The sequence below is a fragment of the Artemia sp. Qi Xiang Cuo genome, chromosome 1 (assembly GCF_049724085.1).
Source record: "Artemia sp. Qi Xiang Cuo chromosome 1, ASM4972408v1, whole genome shotgun sequence".
NCBI lineage: Eukaryota > Metazoa > Arthropoda > Branchiopoda > Anostraca > Artemiidae > Artemia > Artemia sp. Qi Xiang Cuo.
This window is the reverse complement of record NC_142794.1, coordinates 16,899,041-16,916,197: the sequence shown is the minus strand read 5'-3', so window position 1 is coordinate 16,916,197 and position 17,157 is coordinate 16,899,041. Positions and strand designations below refer to the sequence as shown.

The 17,157-nt window shown below is 36.8% G+C and overlaps 1 protein-coding gene across 1 annotated transcript in view; it reads right to left on the bottom strand.

Moving 5' to 3' along the window:
• Positions 1-251: 251 nt before the first annotated feature.
• LOC148956058 (basic helix-loop-helix ARNT-like protein 1) overlaps positions 252-17,157 on the bottom strand; it is a 221,772-nt gene continuing 204,866 nt past the window's right edge. The window contains exons 5-6 of the mRNA XM_089089085.1: positions 861-953; positions 252-305 (exon numbers count right to left, since the gene is read on the bottom strand). Of these exons, the coding sequence (XP_088945211.1) occupies positions 252-305; positions 861-953 (147 nt within the window). The remainder of the gene's footprint in view (positions 306-860; positions 954-17,157) is intronic.

Here is a 17,157-nt window from a genome sequence, read left to right as displayed (position 1 = left end):
TGTGGGTGACTGTATTCGCACACCGACATTTTTTAGGGGTTCCAAAATCATTTCTAAATCCTCAAAATTTGCTGAGAAAATAAAATTTCACTATTCAGTTAAACCTATATATGCGTCATTATTCCAGAATCACTTTTAAATAAAAAAAATAAATTTATTTAAATTTATTTAATTTATTTAAATAAAAAAATATCGTAGTATTTAACACGATTTTAAACTTCCGGCTACTATAGGCTGTGATTTGCCCTTTACTAGGTTGCAGCTATTGCTGCAGCCCTGGATATAGTAGAATTCCTGGATATAGGCTAGTAGAATGAAAAAAAAACAACAAAAAACAATGAACAATTCATTTATTTGTTTTCAGTTTCATGAAAATGGTGTATTTTTTTGTGCCGATTCCCAAATATACCGGTGGCAACTTACCCTTCGGACTCTTTGTCTGTGTGACAAAGTTGTAAATGTTTCTTGGGAATTTTTAAGGGGGTAAGTAGTAGAGACTATGCTTAATGCCTTATTTAAAAAAAAACTCTTGTTTGGCTTATTTATTTTTATTCAATAAAAACAATTAATAAAAAAAATCAACTGAAAGTAAGGAGCAACATTAAAACTCAAAACGAACAGAAACTATTCCGTACTATATAGGATATCCACTATATAGGATATAGTGGATATAGTAGAACAAAATCCAATCCCATTCAATTTTTAATTTGGCTTAGCTTGTGCCATGCATCGCTCTTCACTAGATTTTCGCTAGTCTATATTCCTATAATATAGGATGAAACCCCCTCCTTCATTTCAGAAAAAAAAATCAAATAGTAACCCTGGTCAAATTCAACGCAAATAAAAGAGGAAAATTTTACCTGTGAATAGGAAAGAAGATTTTCCACATTCTCTGTTACATGCAGTACTTTTGCGTGATTGACAGATAAGACGACGAGAAAAGAGTCCAGATTCTAAAAGCAAAGAAAAAGATAATTAAATTCAGAAAATAAAATACATCTTATAAATATAAATGTGAATATAAGTTACTCATCGTGTAAAAAAGATACAATTTTGGTGATTTAATAGGGGTAAAATATGGTGATATTTGCCAACGCAGCGATTTTTTTATTTCTTTTTGTAACGAAGATTCTATTAGTCTGAATAGTGGATTCAGACTAATGGTGGATTACCGAACCGAACTGAACAAACTGAATTGTGGATTACTACGCAAAAATGCTCGGCAAAAGGCGCACTTCTGTTCAAAAGAGCATAGGAAACTGATTTAGAGTTGAAAATCCCGTTCCAACCCCAAATCAATTCTCGGTCCAAAGGGTATATGTATGTATGCGTGTATTTAAAAACCAGTGGTCATATACGCAAAAATAAACAAAAAATATAGGAAACTGATTAGAGTAGAGATTCTCGGCCCAACTGTCGGTCAATTTCCGATCAAAAGAGTATAGTAAACTGATTAGGGTAGAAAATCCCGGACCAACTCCCAGTCAATTCCCGGTCCAAAGAGTATTGGAAACTGATTAGAGTAGTAATTCCCGGCCAACTCCAGGTCCAAAGGGCATAGAAAACTGATTAGAGTAGAGATTCTCCGCCCAAATGCCGGTCAATTCCCGGTCCAAAGAGTATTGGAAACTGATTAGAGTAGAAATTCCCGGCCAACTCCAGGTTCAAAGGGCATAGAAAACTGATTAGAGTAGAGATTATCGGCCCAACTGCCGGTCAATTTCCGATCCAAAGAGTATAGGGAACTGATATGAGTGGAAACTCCCGGTCCAACTACCAGTAAACTTCCAGTACAAAGAGTATAGGAAACTTATTAGAGTGGAAACTCCCAGTCCATTTCCTGGTTAATTCCAGATCAAAAGATTATAGGAAACTGATTAGGGTAGCAAATACCGATTCAACTCCCAGTCAATTCCCGGTCCTAAGGGAATAGGAACCTGATTAGAGTACAAATTTTCGACCCAACTGCCGATCAATTCCCGATCCAAAGAATATACGAAACTGATTTGAGTGGAAACTCCTGGTCCAACTCCAAGTCAATTCCCGATAAAAAGAGTATAGGAAACTGAATAGACCGGAAACTCCCGGTCCAACTCAGAGTCAATTTCCGGTCCAAAGAGTATAGGAAACTGATTAGAGTGGAAACTCCCGGCCTGACTCCAAGTCAACTCCCAGTCCCAAGAGTATAGGAAACAGATTAGAGTAGAGAATCTCGCCCAACTGCATATCAATTCCCAATCCAAAGAGCATAGGAAACTTATTTGAGTGAAAACTTCCGGTCCAATTCCAAGTCAATTCCCAGTCCAAAGGGTATAGGAAGCTTAATAGAGTAGAAACTCCCGGTCCAACTTCATGTCAATTCCCTGTCTAAAAAGTACAAGAAGCTGAATACAGTGGAAAATGGCGCTAATGTCTAAAAGAAATCATCAACACTATCTAGCATTTGGCGACTTGACCCTAAAATGGTACATATTTGCACCTTAAAAACAATATAGGATAACGGTAAACAAAGCAGAATTCTATCCCCAGTAGGCCTACTAGCCTAAATTCGACTACACAGCTTAACTTGCGAAGATTATCCGAAGCTACACAAGACCTACTTTGTACAGACTGGATTTTTGCTTAAAATACTTCTTGAAACAAAAACAAAATAAAATATCGATTAATTATCACCTACAGAGCAATTTCAGCTTTACTCCTACAATATTACTTAGACTTAGTTCCTCCCACGCCGTCTAGCGCATAAGGCAAAAACGGTGCCTCTCCACGACGACCTCTGAAGAGCTTGAGACCACAGATCTTCCAAAGATGTCCTCGCCAAACTAACCTCTTTCTCTAGGGATCGGCCAAGCGTCGTTCTCTGTCATCCACGTTTTCTAATGCCGGGGGGGGACCCAATACCAAACATCATGGGGGATCCTGCCATTGCCCATATGGACCATATGACCCCAATATGACCAATTACTACTTAGGATTTTTTCAACTATTAACGGTTGTTCCTTCCTTTCACTTATGGCGGCATTCGTAATTTTTTCGGACCAGTGGATCCCTAGGATGCACAGAAGACAGTTATTTTCGAAACTTTGTATTCGTTTTTGAAGCTGTTTCGTCAGTGCCCATGTCTCACACCCATAAGTCAGTATAGAGAGGACATTGCTATTTAGGAGTCGGAGTTTGAGCTTCAGAGAGTACGCAGCATTTTTCCAAACTATTCTTAATTTGGTAAAAGCATTGCCTGCACAAGCAATGTGTGTAATAATTTCACGTTCGAGAGTTCCGTCAGATTTGATGAGGCTTTCCAGATACTTAAATTCTGTAACCTCATGTAGCTTATCTAAACCAACATTCAGTGGCCTGGCCGGGGTTATATTCACGTTGTTACTCATAGCCATCGTTTTTTGAGTACTAATGGACAATCCAACTCGCCCAGCTTTGTTCGAGAGCTCGGTGATGTTCTGTTGCAGGTCTACTCTTAGATGAGAGAGGAGCGCAATGTCATCAGCAAAATCAACGTCAAAGACACTACGCCTCTCATTCAACTGTATCCCTCCAACAAAATGACAGGACTGCAATACATAGTCAATGAGAATCGTGAAGAGTACAGGAGAGAGGATAAAACCTTGTCGTACACCAGAATTGACCTGGAACCATTCCGTCAGGTTTCTATCGTCGGTTCGTTTGGCGGCTAGCGGGTCATTATATACATAATGACTCCTTTCTTCCAATCAGTTGGGACACTCTCGGTTTCCCAAATTGGATTTAAAATTTCGTAGAGGTTTCGTCAAGGCCGAGGCGCCATATTCCAATAATTCAGGTTGTACGCCATCAATTCCGGCAGCTTTGCCGTTTTTCAGGATGTGTAGTACGGTTGTCACTTCCAGTAGGATAATGGGTTCAACGTTGATTCCAAGATCGACGAGCGGAGCACCAGGCGGAAGCTCCATGGGATTTACAGGGGGGGGGGTTTCCTCCCCTGTAAAATTTTGCAGACTAATTATATTAACTATAACATTAGCTCAGAAATTCTTTAATTTTTTAAAAAAGGCAATAGACGCCAGAATGTCAGTGGCGTTAGATTTTAATCCCTATGATCCTGTTTCAGATATTCAAAAGGCGAACTCTTATAAGCTTTCCAATATCTTTGTCTCGGCCTATAAAATTCCTGCTACATTTTCTATCAAACTCAATCCATTTTATTTTATTTCCGTGTTTATTGGTTTATTTCTGTGGACACAGCAACGAAAATTCTGGTCGCTAAGATAGCCACAGCTGTTATGAAATTCCTAGTCCTGTGACATTCTCCTTAACATACATTTTACAGACCTAGTATAAAATTGAATTTTGTATATTCTGTGCCAATTAGTTTCCTCTTATTTCACAAAAAGAAAATAGCTATTTTCAGCAAGAGAGGCTCAGAAAAAAAGAGAATTGTATCAAAACGAGGAATTTATCAATCAAACAGTTCGTGGTAACGAACTGTAAGTAAGGAGCGACCCGGCTCAATGGTAACCGAAACTCTAGAAAACGGTATTTTGATACAAATAGATACATTAAAAGAATCAGATTTTAATGTTGATTTCAAATATATAAGTTTCATCAAAAGTTAACTGCCTGAGAAAATTTGGCTGATTTTCGAAAAAAGGGGAAAAGACCCACTAAAAGTTATAGAACCTTAATGAAAATCACACCATCATATTTGGCGTATCAGAGAACCCTACTGTAGAGGTTTCAAGCTCCTATCTACAAAAATGTGGAATTTTGCATTTTTTTTTTTGCCAGAAGAAAGATCACAGGTGCGTGTTTATTTGTTTTGTTTTTTTTTTTTCCCAGGGGTGATCGTATCGACCCAATGGTCCTAGAATATCGTGGGAGGGCTCATTAGAATGGAAATTAAAAGTTCTAGTGTCCTTTTTAAGTGACCAAAAAAAATGGAGGGCAACTAGGCCCCCTCCTACGCTCATTTTTTCCCCAAAGTCACCTGATCAAAATTTTGAGATAGCCATTTTGTTCAGCATGTTCGAAAATATTATAAATATGTCTTTTAGGATGACTTAATCCCCCGAAGTTCCCGGAGGAAGGGCTGAAAGTTATGAACTTTACCCAATGTTAACATATAGTATTGGTTATTGGGAAGTATACAGACGTTTTCAGGGGACATTTCTCCTGGTAGTGGGGGGAGGGGGGGGGGTTCGGGGATTGTTTGGGAGGATCTTTTCATGAAGGAAGTTTTCATGGGGGAAGGGACATTGCTATGAAGGGGACGCCCGACTTCCCAGCATTATTTAAAAAAAGATCAGAAATTAAATATAAAAAATAGTTTTTCAACTGCAACAGCAGCAACATCAAAACTTTAAACAAACAGAAAATATTACATATATGATTGGGATCACCCCCTAGTCAATACCTCGCTCTTTAAGCCAAAGATTTTTTAGTACTTTCATAAGAGCTATTTATTCTAATCAACGGTCTTTGCGATTAAGCAGTCATTTTTAAAGAATTGGAACAAAATTTGAAATTTCGCTTAAAGAGCAAAGTATTGACTAGGGGACGAACCCCCTAATATACGTATTAAAAATATATGAATATAGAAGTTCGTTACGTAAGTTAATTCGTAAGTTACGTATATTTATTACTAGTAAAAACGTTCGTAAATGAAATTATACAAGTTTCGAGAAAGACATTTAACCAAATAAAAGTAAATTAATATGAAAATTGTGTTTTAATTATTCATGTACGGTGAGCCAAGATCAAAACCTGCATTTATTCAAAAACGTTCAAAAATTAAATAAAAAAACAAGTTTTTTTTAACTGAAAGTAAGGAACGACGTTAAAACTTAAAACAAACAGAAATTAAGCCGTATATGAAAGGGGCTGTCCCCTACTCAACGCCTCGCTCCTTACGCTAGTTTGACTTTCTCACAACTCTATTTTTTTTTTTTTACAATGAAAAACTTTAGCGTAAAGAGCGAGGCGTTGAGGAGGGGACAGCCCCTTTCATACGGAATAATTTCTATTCGTTTTAAGTTTTAATGTCGCTCCTTACTTTCAGTTAAAAAAAAACTTGTTTTTTTTATTTAATCTTCAACAAAGACCAACAAGAATCTCAACCAAAGTTTATGAATGCCTAAGAATGTGTTTAAAGCAAAATTTTTCTTTTTTCCCTAGGGTAGTGATTTATATGTGTAATGGTTTATATTTTTGTTTAATTATGTTAAATGAAGCCAAGTCAAAGATAAGCGGCTGATATATTAGGTAAATTCTACGTTTAGGGAATTGCATCAAAACCTGGGATTTATCAGCAGTAAGCAAAAACTAAAAAAAATTTCAACCCACTAATTTGTGAATGTCTAAAAATATGTTCACGACTACAATTTTCCTGTGTAAATAACTCATTATGTACAGTTTCAGTGACGTCAATTTACGAATATTTGGAGGCGGGCATAATGCATTTTAAATCTAGGGGAGGTGTCATTTTTTTCCACTAGAAGCATCCTAAAAAAGAATATTTAATGGCAGTACCCAAAAAGGTATTTGTTTAAAATCTAGCGGGGCGAAACATCTAGGGTCACATCCCCCTTCACATTGACGCCAACAAAGAGGTGATTTCTTTTCGTAATTACTCCAAACCCAATCTTCAATAAAGATAGAAAAATTTCAGTCAACTAGTTTATGTATGTCTTAAGAATGTTTTTACGACAAAATTTTTCGCCATTTCCTCATCCGGTAAAATAACCGGACACCCCTTCTCATTTTTTCCAATTTTCACTTTGGAATATTTAGGGAAGTTGTTGCAACTGATAAATCTGAATCGGATGCAAAGGCTTAGAAGAAAAGGATAAATAGGCCTAAAAAAATAGCAATATAGATAAATAATCAATCATCATAAAAAATAGTTTCTTACAGAAATACTTTACGTCACGGTTGTTTTTCTTTACAGTCAAAATCTTGGGTGAATGTCAACTTTTTTTTACTTCTTTTTTCAACTAAATATGAATTCAATAATATTGTAACAAGGTATATATGATTTATCCCACAACTTCGTATAATTTCCTTTCTAGATTATTTGGAATAATTTGAAATTACGCCGTAGCAACAAAGTATGATAACAAAAAATATGTAGTATCCAGTGGCGTCAACTCACGAAAATTTAGGGAGGGAAGGCAAGTGAAGGCAAGTAGGGGGGTGAGATAAAATATAGGGCCAAAACACCGTTCCCCACTTGGCACCAGTGGCAGCACATCTATCCAAAGGGCAAAGTTCATTTTCAAAAACTAGGGGGGGGGGCAAATTTGTCATTTTTCAAATGAAAGTTTCCTAAAAGGGAATTTTCCGGATGCCCCAGAAAACAATTTTTTTTCACAATCCAGGGGGAAGGGGCAAAAATATAGGAGCACATACCCACCCTAATTGGCAACACTGAAGAGGTTATCTCTTTTTACCATCACTCCAAACGCAATCTTCAAAAGAGACTAACAAAAATTTGAACCAACTAGTTTATGAATGTCTAAAAATGTCTATGACAATGTTTTTCTATGTAAATCATTTCGTAGGGGGTAACATTAAAACTAAATAAGAACAGATATTATTCCGTATATCAAGGGGTTGCCCCCTTCCTAAATACCTTGCTCTTCACGCTAAAGTTTGTAGGCCTTATCAAAAACCTTCCTATTCTAATTAAACGGCCCTTGCAACTCAGGAGTTATTCTTAAAATATTAAGACAAACAGTCAAACATTGCCGTAAAGACCAAGGTATTGGGAAGGGGCAACCCCTTTATATACGACTAATTTCTCTTCCTTTTGAGTTTTAATGTTGCTCCTTACTTTCAGTCGAATAAACTTGTTCCTTTATTTAATTTCTGATCGTTTTTCAAATAATGCCTGTAAATATGACTCATCCTCCATGACAAATTCACTCCCCTCAAGGGAAACTCCTCCAAGAAAAGTTCCTACCACGTAAAATACACCCCCCCCCTTCAAATTCCATCCTCGCTGAAAACTCCCCCCACTCTATCCGCAAAATTTCTTGCGGACGATTCAGCCTGATATATTCTCCTTGGCATACTTTAATGTATAAAAAGACTTTAATTTCTAATCATTTTTTTTTCGATCCCTCTGGAAATTTGCCCCTCCGTGAATTTTTTTTTCCCGGAAACCCAAACCCACTCAAAATTTCACGCGAACAATTCCCCCAGAACATCCCCACATGAAAAATCGAGTTGGCAAAGATAAATTAAGACAAATAAAACGAATTTCGTATAGGAATTCTTTCAAATTCCCCAGTATAAAATTTCCCCTAGAAAGTTCAACCCTGGATATTTCCCTCCCCACAAAAATTCTACCCATGGAAACCGACCAAAGCCCAAAATAACGCCCCCACCCTGAAAGATGTATGTATACTTTCCAATAACCAATAATATACGTAAACAAAGGGCAAATTTCACAACTTACATGCCTTTTCCCACGGGCTGTGGGGGGTCATATTATCCCTAAAGGCATTCTTATTAGACGTTTCAACTATGCTGAACAACACGGCCATCTAGAAGTTTTGGTGGGATATTTTTTAGGGAAAATAGGGGCGTGAGAGGGGGCTAGTTGCCTTCAAATCTTTTTGGTCACATAAAAAAGGCACTAGAACTTTTAATTTCCGTTCGAATGCGACCCCTTCCAAACTTCTAGGACCATTAGTTCGATACTATCACCCCCAAGTGAAAAAAAACAAACAAAAAAGAAATAAACACGCATCCGTAATCTTTCTTTGGGTAGGCCTATATAAAAAAAAACAAAAAAAAAAAAAAAAAAAAATTACACATTTTTGTATATAGGAGCTTGAAACTTCAACAATACGGTTCTCTGATACGCTGAATCTAATGGTGTGTTTTACATCAAGGTTCCTCGACTCTTGTTTCCCCCATTTTTCGAAAATCAGGCATATTTTTCAGGCTCATGACATTTGATGGGTAACACTAAACTTGATGTATCTTATGTATTTGAAATTAGCATAATATGCCGATTCTTTTAATGCATCTATTAATACCAAATTCCATTTTTTTAAGTTTTGGTTACTATTGAGCCGAATCGCTCCTTACTTACAGTTCGTTAACATGAACTGTTTGATTTCCCCGTCCGATAGAATAAACGGACGCCCCTTTCATTTTCCACAATTTTCATTTTGAAATTTTTAGGAAAATCGTTTTGCATGTGATGAATCTCAGTCTCAGCGAGATGCAAAGGCTTGGAAGAAAATAATACATATGCTTTTACACATGAAAAATAATTAAAGTATTAGAAAAATATTAGACAAAATATTAGAAAAATAATATAAATAATTTATTGTCATAAAAAATAAATCTCTGACAGAAAAACTTTATGTTAAACTTGTCCTTCTCAATAATAGAAATGTTGATTGAATATCAGGCTTTTCTAATTCTTTTTTCCACTGAATATAAGTTTAACAATATTGTAACAAGGTTATGTCCAATCCATGCCCAGAATATCCCATAATTTTCTTTCTAGATTAATTGGAATAATATGAAGTTACGCTGCAGCATCAAATTATTATCCACAAAAATATGTAGTATCCAGTGGATCCCATTCAGAAAAATTGAGGGGGGAAATGTATTTTCAAAATCTATGTGACCAAATTTGTCATTTCATCACATTTGTCAATAGAAATAGCCTAAAAAATGGCTTTTTGAATGAACTTGCCCCCAAAAAAAGTTTTATTAAATCTACTGGGGGGGGGGGGGGAAATAAAATGTGAAGGGGAAATATCCCTCCTCAGTTGACACCACTGGCGGCACTTCTCTCCAAATTTGTTTTGACCATTTAAATTAAAATTTCGCATAGAAAAAAAAAAAACATTGACATAGTTAAGGGTAGGGTACTTATGTATTATAGGACCACACTCAAGAACTGAAATTAGGTTAATCATAATGAAATATACCAAAATATAATAAAAATATAGTACTTTAGTAAGACAATTATGGAAACTACAACTGACAATTATGGAAAGCAGGTCGCTCGGAACGCATTATATTAAATACCTAACCTAACCAACTCTGTATCGACAAAGAAAAGTTCAAACTTTTCTAACTTTTCTAAAGGATAAATCCTTTTATTAGACAGTGATAATCCACAAACAAATACTGGATATTTCTGTCATATGTGCTGTGACCATCATCAGCAGAAATACTCTATTGGACAGATTTATCGCCATGGAAAGGCAGTGTGGTCTTCGAAATTACCTAACCCTATATATTAAATAATTAATTAAACTATACCAGCATAGTAGTTTATATCACACAGGCTAGGCTAATTATTTCTGAGTGCACAGAGAAACCGGTTTTTATAGAAACCGGTTTTTATAGCAAACCGGTTTTTATAGCAAATCAAGAATAACAGTGTGGTCGCTATAATACATATGTACCAAGGGTAGTAGCATTACGTTCCTAGTTACGTATAATATGCATCAATAAAAATTAATTTCCATAATTTCCAATTAGGAATCTTTAGATGAATCTTTTTATATCTAAACATGAAATTGCGTCAACTCAGTTCAGCTGTCGGCAATCAATACGCATTATGCAAAATTTTACGATTAGATAACCGCATCGAAACCTGGGATTTGTCAATCTTCAAAAAAGACGGAAAAAAAATTCAACCAACTAATTTATGAATGTCTAGGAATGTTGTTTACGACAAAACTTTTCCTGTGTAAATATCTCATTTTTTAAAAGAATGTCTTTCTTTTCATAGTCATTCCAGACAATAATTTCCCCATTCTGTAAAATAAAATAATACTCTTTTTTATTTTTCACAATTTCCAGTTAGGAATTCATAGGGGGATTTTTTGATATCATGAATCTAATTGGGATGCAAAGGCTTGGACTCTGGGCATGAATATTTTACATTGTCCTAACCTGTCTCAACCGTGGATGGCGCATTTTGTTTACTATAGTATGCATCCATATCTTTCGATTGGTGAGGTCCAAGACACCGTTTTATGTCTCTTTACAAATGTCCTTATTTAGGAATCAATATTTTCTGCGCAATCTACTGTTGCACTAGCAATTACGTTATTAGTCAATTATGATTTTTTTATGATAATAATCTCGTGACTTAAAATTTCCATCATTTTATTAGCTTAAAATTCCACGCAGGTAAGTAATCAGACGAAGTTCAACTTTTTATTAATTTTACTAGCTTAAAATTTTGTCAATAGGCCTAACACAGGAAAGCCGATAACTTTTTAAAAGGCTGTATTCTGGCAGCTCTTTCTGACAGATGGTAATTTTTAGTTTCACGCAAAATGAATTTTATCTTAGCCACCGCTATATCCATCTTTTTGTTCTATTTTAAGATTTTTTTTTTTTTTTTTTTTTTGCTGAACAAGTTTTCAAATAACCATGCATATTTTTTAAACATTTTGATAGGGATTTTGATTAAATGTTTTACTTTAAATTTTAATTTAATTTTTTAACTAAAATACTTGAGTTCCACGATAGAAACAGAGAGGTTTTGTAAAAAAAATAATAATGCTGCGGCTAAAAAATCTTCCGTTCTTTTTATTGGTTCAAGATCTCGTACAAAAGAACCAATCAAGTTTGGCACTCTTTATACTGTCTTAAAATAGCAACAGGCTTGATCATCAGGCTATTTAATGCATGAATGCAGTTTTTTTTTTTTTTTTTTTTTAGTTTTTTTTTTTTTTACGCAGGGCTATTAGTGTCTCCAGAAATAAAGAATACTTCGATTGGGTTACAAAAATACCTCAGGGAATTCCGCCCAAAAATCTTGCAACTTAAAAAATTCCCCTCTGTTAACTGGCTTAAAATTTCACGTAGGAACAAAGGAAAGCCGAAAAGTCTGTACTATTCGACTTCCCTTTCTCACAGACGTTTAAGAAATTAATTGATTGGTTTACGAAAATACGTCATAAACGCAAAGCAGAGATAATGCGTTCGAGCATCCCTTATCCGACTTATAAGATTAACACTAACTTCCCTAGAGATGTAATCTGTAAAAGATGACAACAAATTCTTATCGGGTAACTTGTTAACCAAAACGCTACGGACATCTAGGTGAATAATAACATCAATCACATGCAGTCTACTGTAAATTTAGCTTTATTAACAAATCCCTGGAGCGTTGTCATATTTCGAGCTTACTGCGTCTTTTTGTTTCCGGTATGTAATTTTATACATTTTTGTCCTTCTTGAAAGACTAAATTTTTGCTTTTACATTAGTTCACTTAACTTGCATTTTACAGGGTTACTGGGTGTGACAAAAAAAATCACTAGCTTCTTGAAAAAAATCACTAAATCAGTAATGAAATCACTATATTCTTGAGAAGAATCACTAAATCAGTAATTAAATCACTATATTCTTGAGAGGAATCACTAAATCATAATAAAATCGCTGTATTCTTGACAAGAATTACTAAATCAGTAATAGAATCACTATGTTCTTGAGAAAAATGATTAAATCAATAATAAGATCACTATATTCCTGAGAAGAATCCCTAAATCAGTAATAAATCACCATATTCTTTAGAAGAAACATTAAATCAGTAATAAAGTCACTATGTTCTTGAGAACAATCACTAAATAAATAATAAAATTACTATATTCTTGAGAAGAATCACTAAATCATAATAAAATCGCTATAATAATAACAATAATAATAATAATCTGTATTTAAAATTATCTGTATGTATAATAATCTGTATTTATAATTCTTAAGAAGAATTACTAAATCAGTAATAGAATCACTATGTTCTTGAGAAAAATTATTAAATCAATAATAAGATCACTATATTCCTGAGAAGAATCACTAAATCAGTAATGAATCACTATATTCTTTAGAAGAACCATTAAATCAGTAATAAAGTCATTATGTTCTTGAGAAAAATCACTAAATCAGTAATAAAATTACTATATTCTTGAGAAGAATCACTAAATCATAATTAAATCGCTATATTCTTGAGAAGAATTACTAAATCTGTAATATAATCACTTTATTCTTGAGAAAAATCATTAAATCAATAATAAGATCACTAAATTCTTGAGAAGAATCACTAAATCAGTAATAAATCACTATATTCTTTATAAGAACCATTAAATCAGTAATAAAGTCACTATGTTCTTCATAAAAATCACTAAATCAGTAATAAAATTACTATATTCTTGAGAAGACTCACAAGATCAGTATTAAAATCACTATATTCTTGAGAAGAATCACTAAATCAGTTATAAAATAACTATATTTTTGTGATTTTTATCCAATCACTTGTGATTATCCAACCACTAGTTCTCCTAGGGGGAAATAGGGCCTGATAAGCTCTAGGACACCAAGCCAAAGTTGGGACCTTGTAGTTCTGATTCGAACTCCTGTCCATACTGGGACTAGAGAAGAACCCAAAGTTGCACCTCATTATGGTGGGGTGGGGAAACATTCTGCTGGTTGCTTAGCGCGACCAGTAGAACAGCTAATACAGCGGGGAACCAGAAGTTTGGGGAGCTGCCACTAAAGAAAATTAACGTGAAACACCAATGGATACAGAAAATTCAGATATAACAATTAATACTACGGCATCCACGGTAGCTAACGTGGATCAGTTTTGGATGATGCCCGATTCGAAAAATGGGCTAACATCTCCAACAAGAAACTGAGAGTTGATTCTTCTAATGAAAGAAGTTGCAAGTCTGACCCAACTGAGATACTCCATGCAAATGAAATGTAAAAGTATGGTCTCAATATACATTGCCTTTGTGAAAGTAGATTGAACAAAATACTAACGAAATCAATTAACCTAAAAAATCCATAAGAATTTAATTTTCAGGACTTTGGAGCAACTGATGGGAGCGGCCTCCACGGAGTCGGAATGATTCTGGACCCAATTGCTGCTTCATCCGTCATCTCTTGGAAACCACTGTCAGCGAGAATCTCTACCCTGAGAGTGAAAGGCCAGATTAATAATGTGATTATATTGTCTGTCTACGTGCACTATCAGAGATAGCCCTGATGATGCCAAAGATGCATTCTACTTTGAGCTGCAGAGAATACTCGACTCTGTCCCAGGACGCAACATAGTATTTGTCAATGGTGACTTTAACTCAAGGGTCGGTAAACTAGATACAAACACCGAAGGAGTGATCGGACGCCATACCACCGGAGATAGATGCTTAAACGGCGAGAGGTTGTTACAGCTTGCCAAATACAATAACTTATGTGTGGTTAACACCCAGTTCGAGCATAAGAAACACCATCTTGTGACCTGGAGATCTAACGATGGGGTCACCAAAGCCCAGATCGACCACTTCCTCGTCAGAAGACGTTGGAGGAGCTCATAACTGGATGCAAGAGTCTACAGAGGCACAGATACAGGCTCAACAAACGGCTCCGATCACTTTCTTCTCATCTGTAAATTCAGTTAAAGACTAAACACCCACAAAAAGAAGATAAAAACTAATCGGTTTGATGTATCAAAACTACTCAGTCCACAGATCAAGAATAATTTCGAGCTACAGCTTAACAACCTATTTGAGGCCCTTACTGACTACACTGACATCAATGAGAAATGGTCGAAACCGTAAGTCCCGACGAAAGAGGTTTCTAAACTGGTTCTAGGTCACACAAAGAGTAAAGAAAGGCTCTTGATATTGGAAAAAACAATTGAGAATGTGTAGAATAAACAGTCACTTCTCAGTGAGCGGTAAGAACCCCTAAAAATGCTCGCAAGCAGGGAAAGCAGTCTGCTCGTTGCGACAAGGAGAAATACTGGTCACAAATGGCTTCTGATATGCAATTATAAGCAGCAGAATCGCATAACCTAAGGAAAACATACAAGCTACTGAGGGAAACGACAGGCAAGTCACCCATCTCCACAGACTCTCTGAAAGACAAAACGAGCAACCTTATTCAGATGGAAAAAGACCGCCATGAGAGATGGAAAGAACTTTTCTCCGAGCTCTTTAATCCCACAAAAGCTCCGTGTGATCTACCTGATTTCCAGAGTGTACTGAAGGAGCCCTACCAGACAGATCTAAAGCCAGCGTCATTTGCTGATGTTCTGCGGGCACTAAAAAACATGAAAAATAACAAAGCCCCCGGAGAGGATGGCATCTCAGCAGAGATGTATGAGTTATCCCCCAGACTATTATGTCAGCTGAAAGACTTGCTAGTTGAGGTATGGACAACAAAGAAATTCCCAAAAGATTGGAAACTCTCAGTACTTATACCGGTATATAAAAAGGGGGACAAGACTGTCTGCTTGAACTACTAAGGTATATGACTAATAGACCACGCCATGAAGGTATTTTGCATAATCATCCTCAACCGTTTCAAGGACGCCAGAGACAAGTTGACAAGACAAGAACAAGCAGGTTTCAGACCTGGCAAGGGCTGCCAAGACCATGTTCTTACCCTCCGCCTCATCTTACAGCAGAGTGAGAGATTTCAACTGTCCGCTTTCATTGCCTTCATCGACTTTGTTGCCGCTTTCGACTCCCTTAGCAGGACCGAGCTTTGGAAGATCATGGTGGAAGACGGTGTCCCAGTACAACTGATCGAAATACTCAAGGGATCCAATGAGTCTACAGCCGGCAGAGTCCGAACTAACGACGGTAAAACAATGGAAATTGACGTTGTGTCAGGGATCAAACAGGGTTGCCCCCTTTCGCCAGTTCTGTTTAATTACATAATGTACTGGATAATAGAGAATTCGCCTTGCACCCACAAAGGGTTTGTCGTCGGTCAGAAAGAAGACGATCCGATCGCCCTGACAGACCTTGACTTCGCAGACGATGTGGGTCTCATGAGTAGCTCGTCGGCTGAGCTCCAAAAGATGGTCAACGATTTCTCCTGTAAATCAAAGAAAACTGGCCTTATGATCAGCAAGTCTAAACCAAAAGTCATGACAGCAAACGCCCCAAACCACCCAGATATCCAACTAGAGGGCAAAACCATCGAGACTGTTGAAGAGTTCTGCTACCTTGGTTCTATTCTAACACCAAACGGAGATCCAGAAGCTAACGTTAGAGCTCTAATACGAAAGGCAAGGGGTCTCATCACAAGCATGAAGAAGTCGCTTTGGAATAGACATGAAATTAGCACCAAAAATAAGATGAATGTCTACAAGGCAACTGTTCAATCGAAGCTGCTGTACGCCTGTGAAACTTGGGCCTTTAAAGGCCGAAGAAACACGTTCACTAGAAGTATTCGACGATCGCTTCATGAGACACATGCTACGGGTCAGCCGATGATTTCATATCTCAAACGCTGAGGTTCGAAGGCGTTGTGTCGGTAAACCAGATGCAAACACCGAAGGATAAATCGGACGCCATACCACCGGAGATAGATGCTCAAACGGCGAGAGAATGTTACAGCTTGCCAAATACAATAACTTATGTGTGGTTAACACCCAGTTCGAGCATAAGAAACACCATCTTGTGACCTGGAGATCTAACGATGGGGTAACCAAAGCCCAGATCGACCACTTCTTCGTCAGAAGACGTTGGAGGAGCTCATAACCGGATGCAAGAGTCTACAGAGGTGCAGATACAGGCTCAACAAACGGCTCCGATCACTTTCTTCTCATCTGTAAATTCAGTTAAAGACTAAACACCCACAAAAAGAAGATAAAAACTAATCGGTTTGATGTATCAAAACTACTCAGTCCAAAGATCAAGAATAATTTCGAGCTACAGCTTAACAACCTATTTGAGGCCCTTACTGACTACACTAACATCGAAGACCGATGGTCCAAGCTGAAAGTCGTGACACAAGAGGTTGCTGAACAGGTTCTTTATCACGCCAAGAGTAAACAATGGCTCTGGATCTCGGACAAAACATTTGAGATAGTGGAAAAGAAAGACCCCTTCTCAGTGGCCCTAAAGAACCCCTAAAAATGCTCGCAAGCAGGGAAAGCAGTCTGCTCGTTGCGACAGGGAGAAATACTGGTCACAAATGGCTTCTGATATGCAATTATAAGCAGCAGAATCGCATAACCTAAGGAAAACATACAAGCTACTGAGGGAAGCGACAGGCAAGTCACCCATCTCCACGGACTCCCTGATAGACAAAACGGGCAACCTTATTCAGACGGAAAAAGACCGCCTTGAGAGATAGAAAGAATATTTCTCCGAGCTCCTTAATCC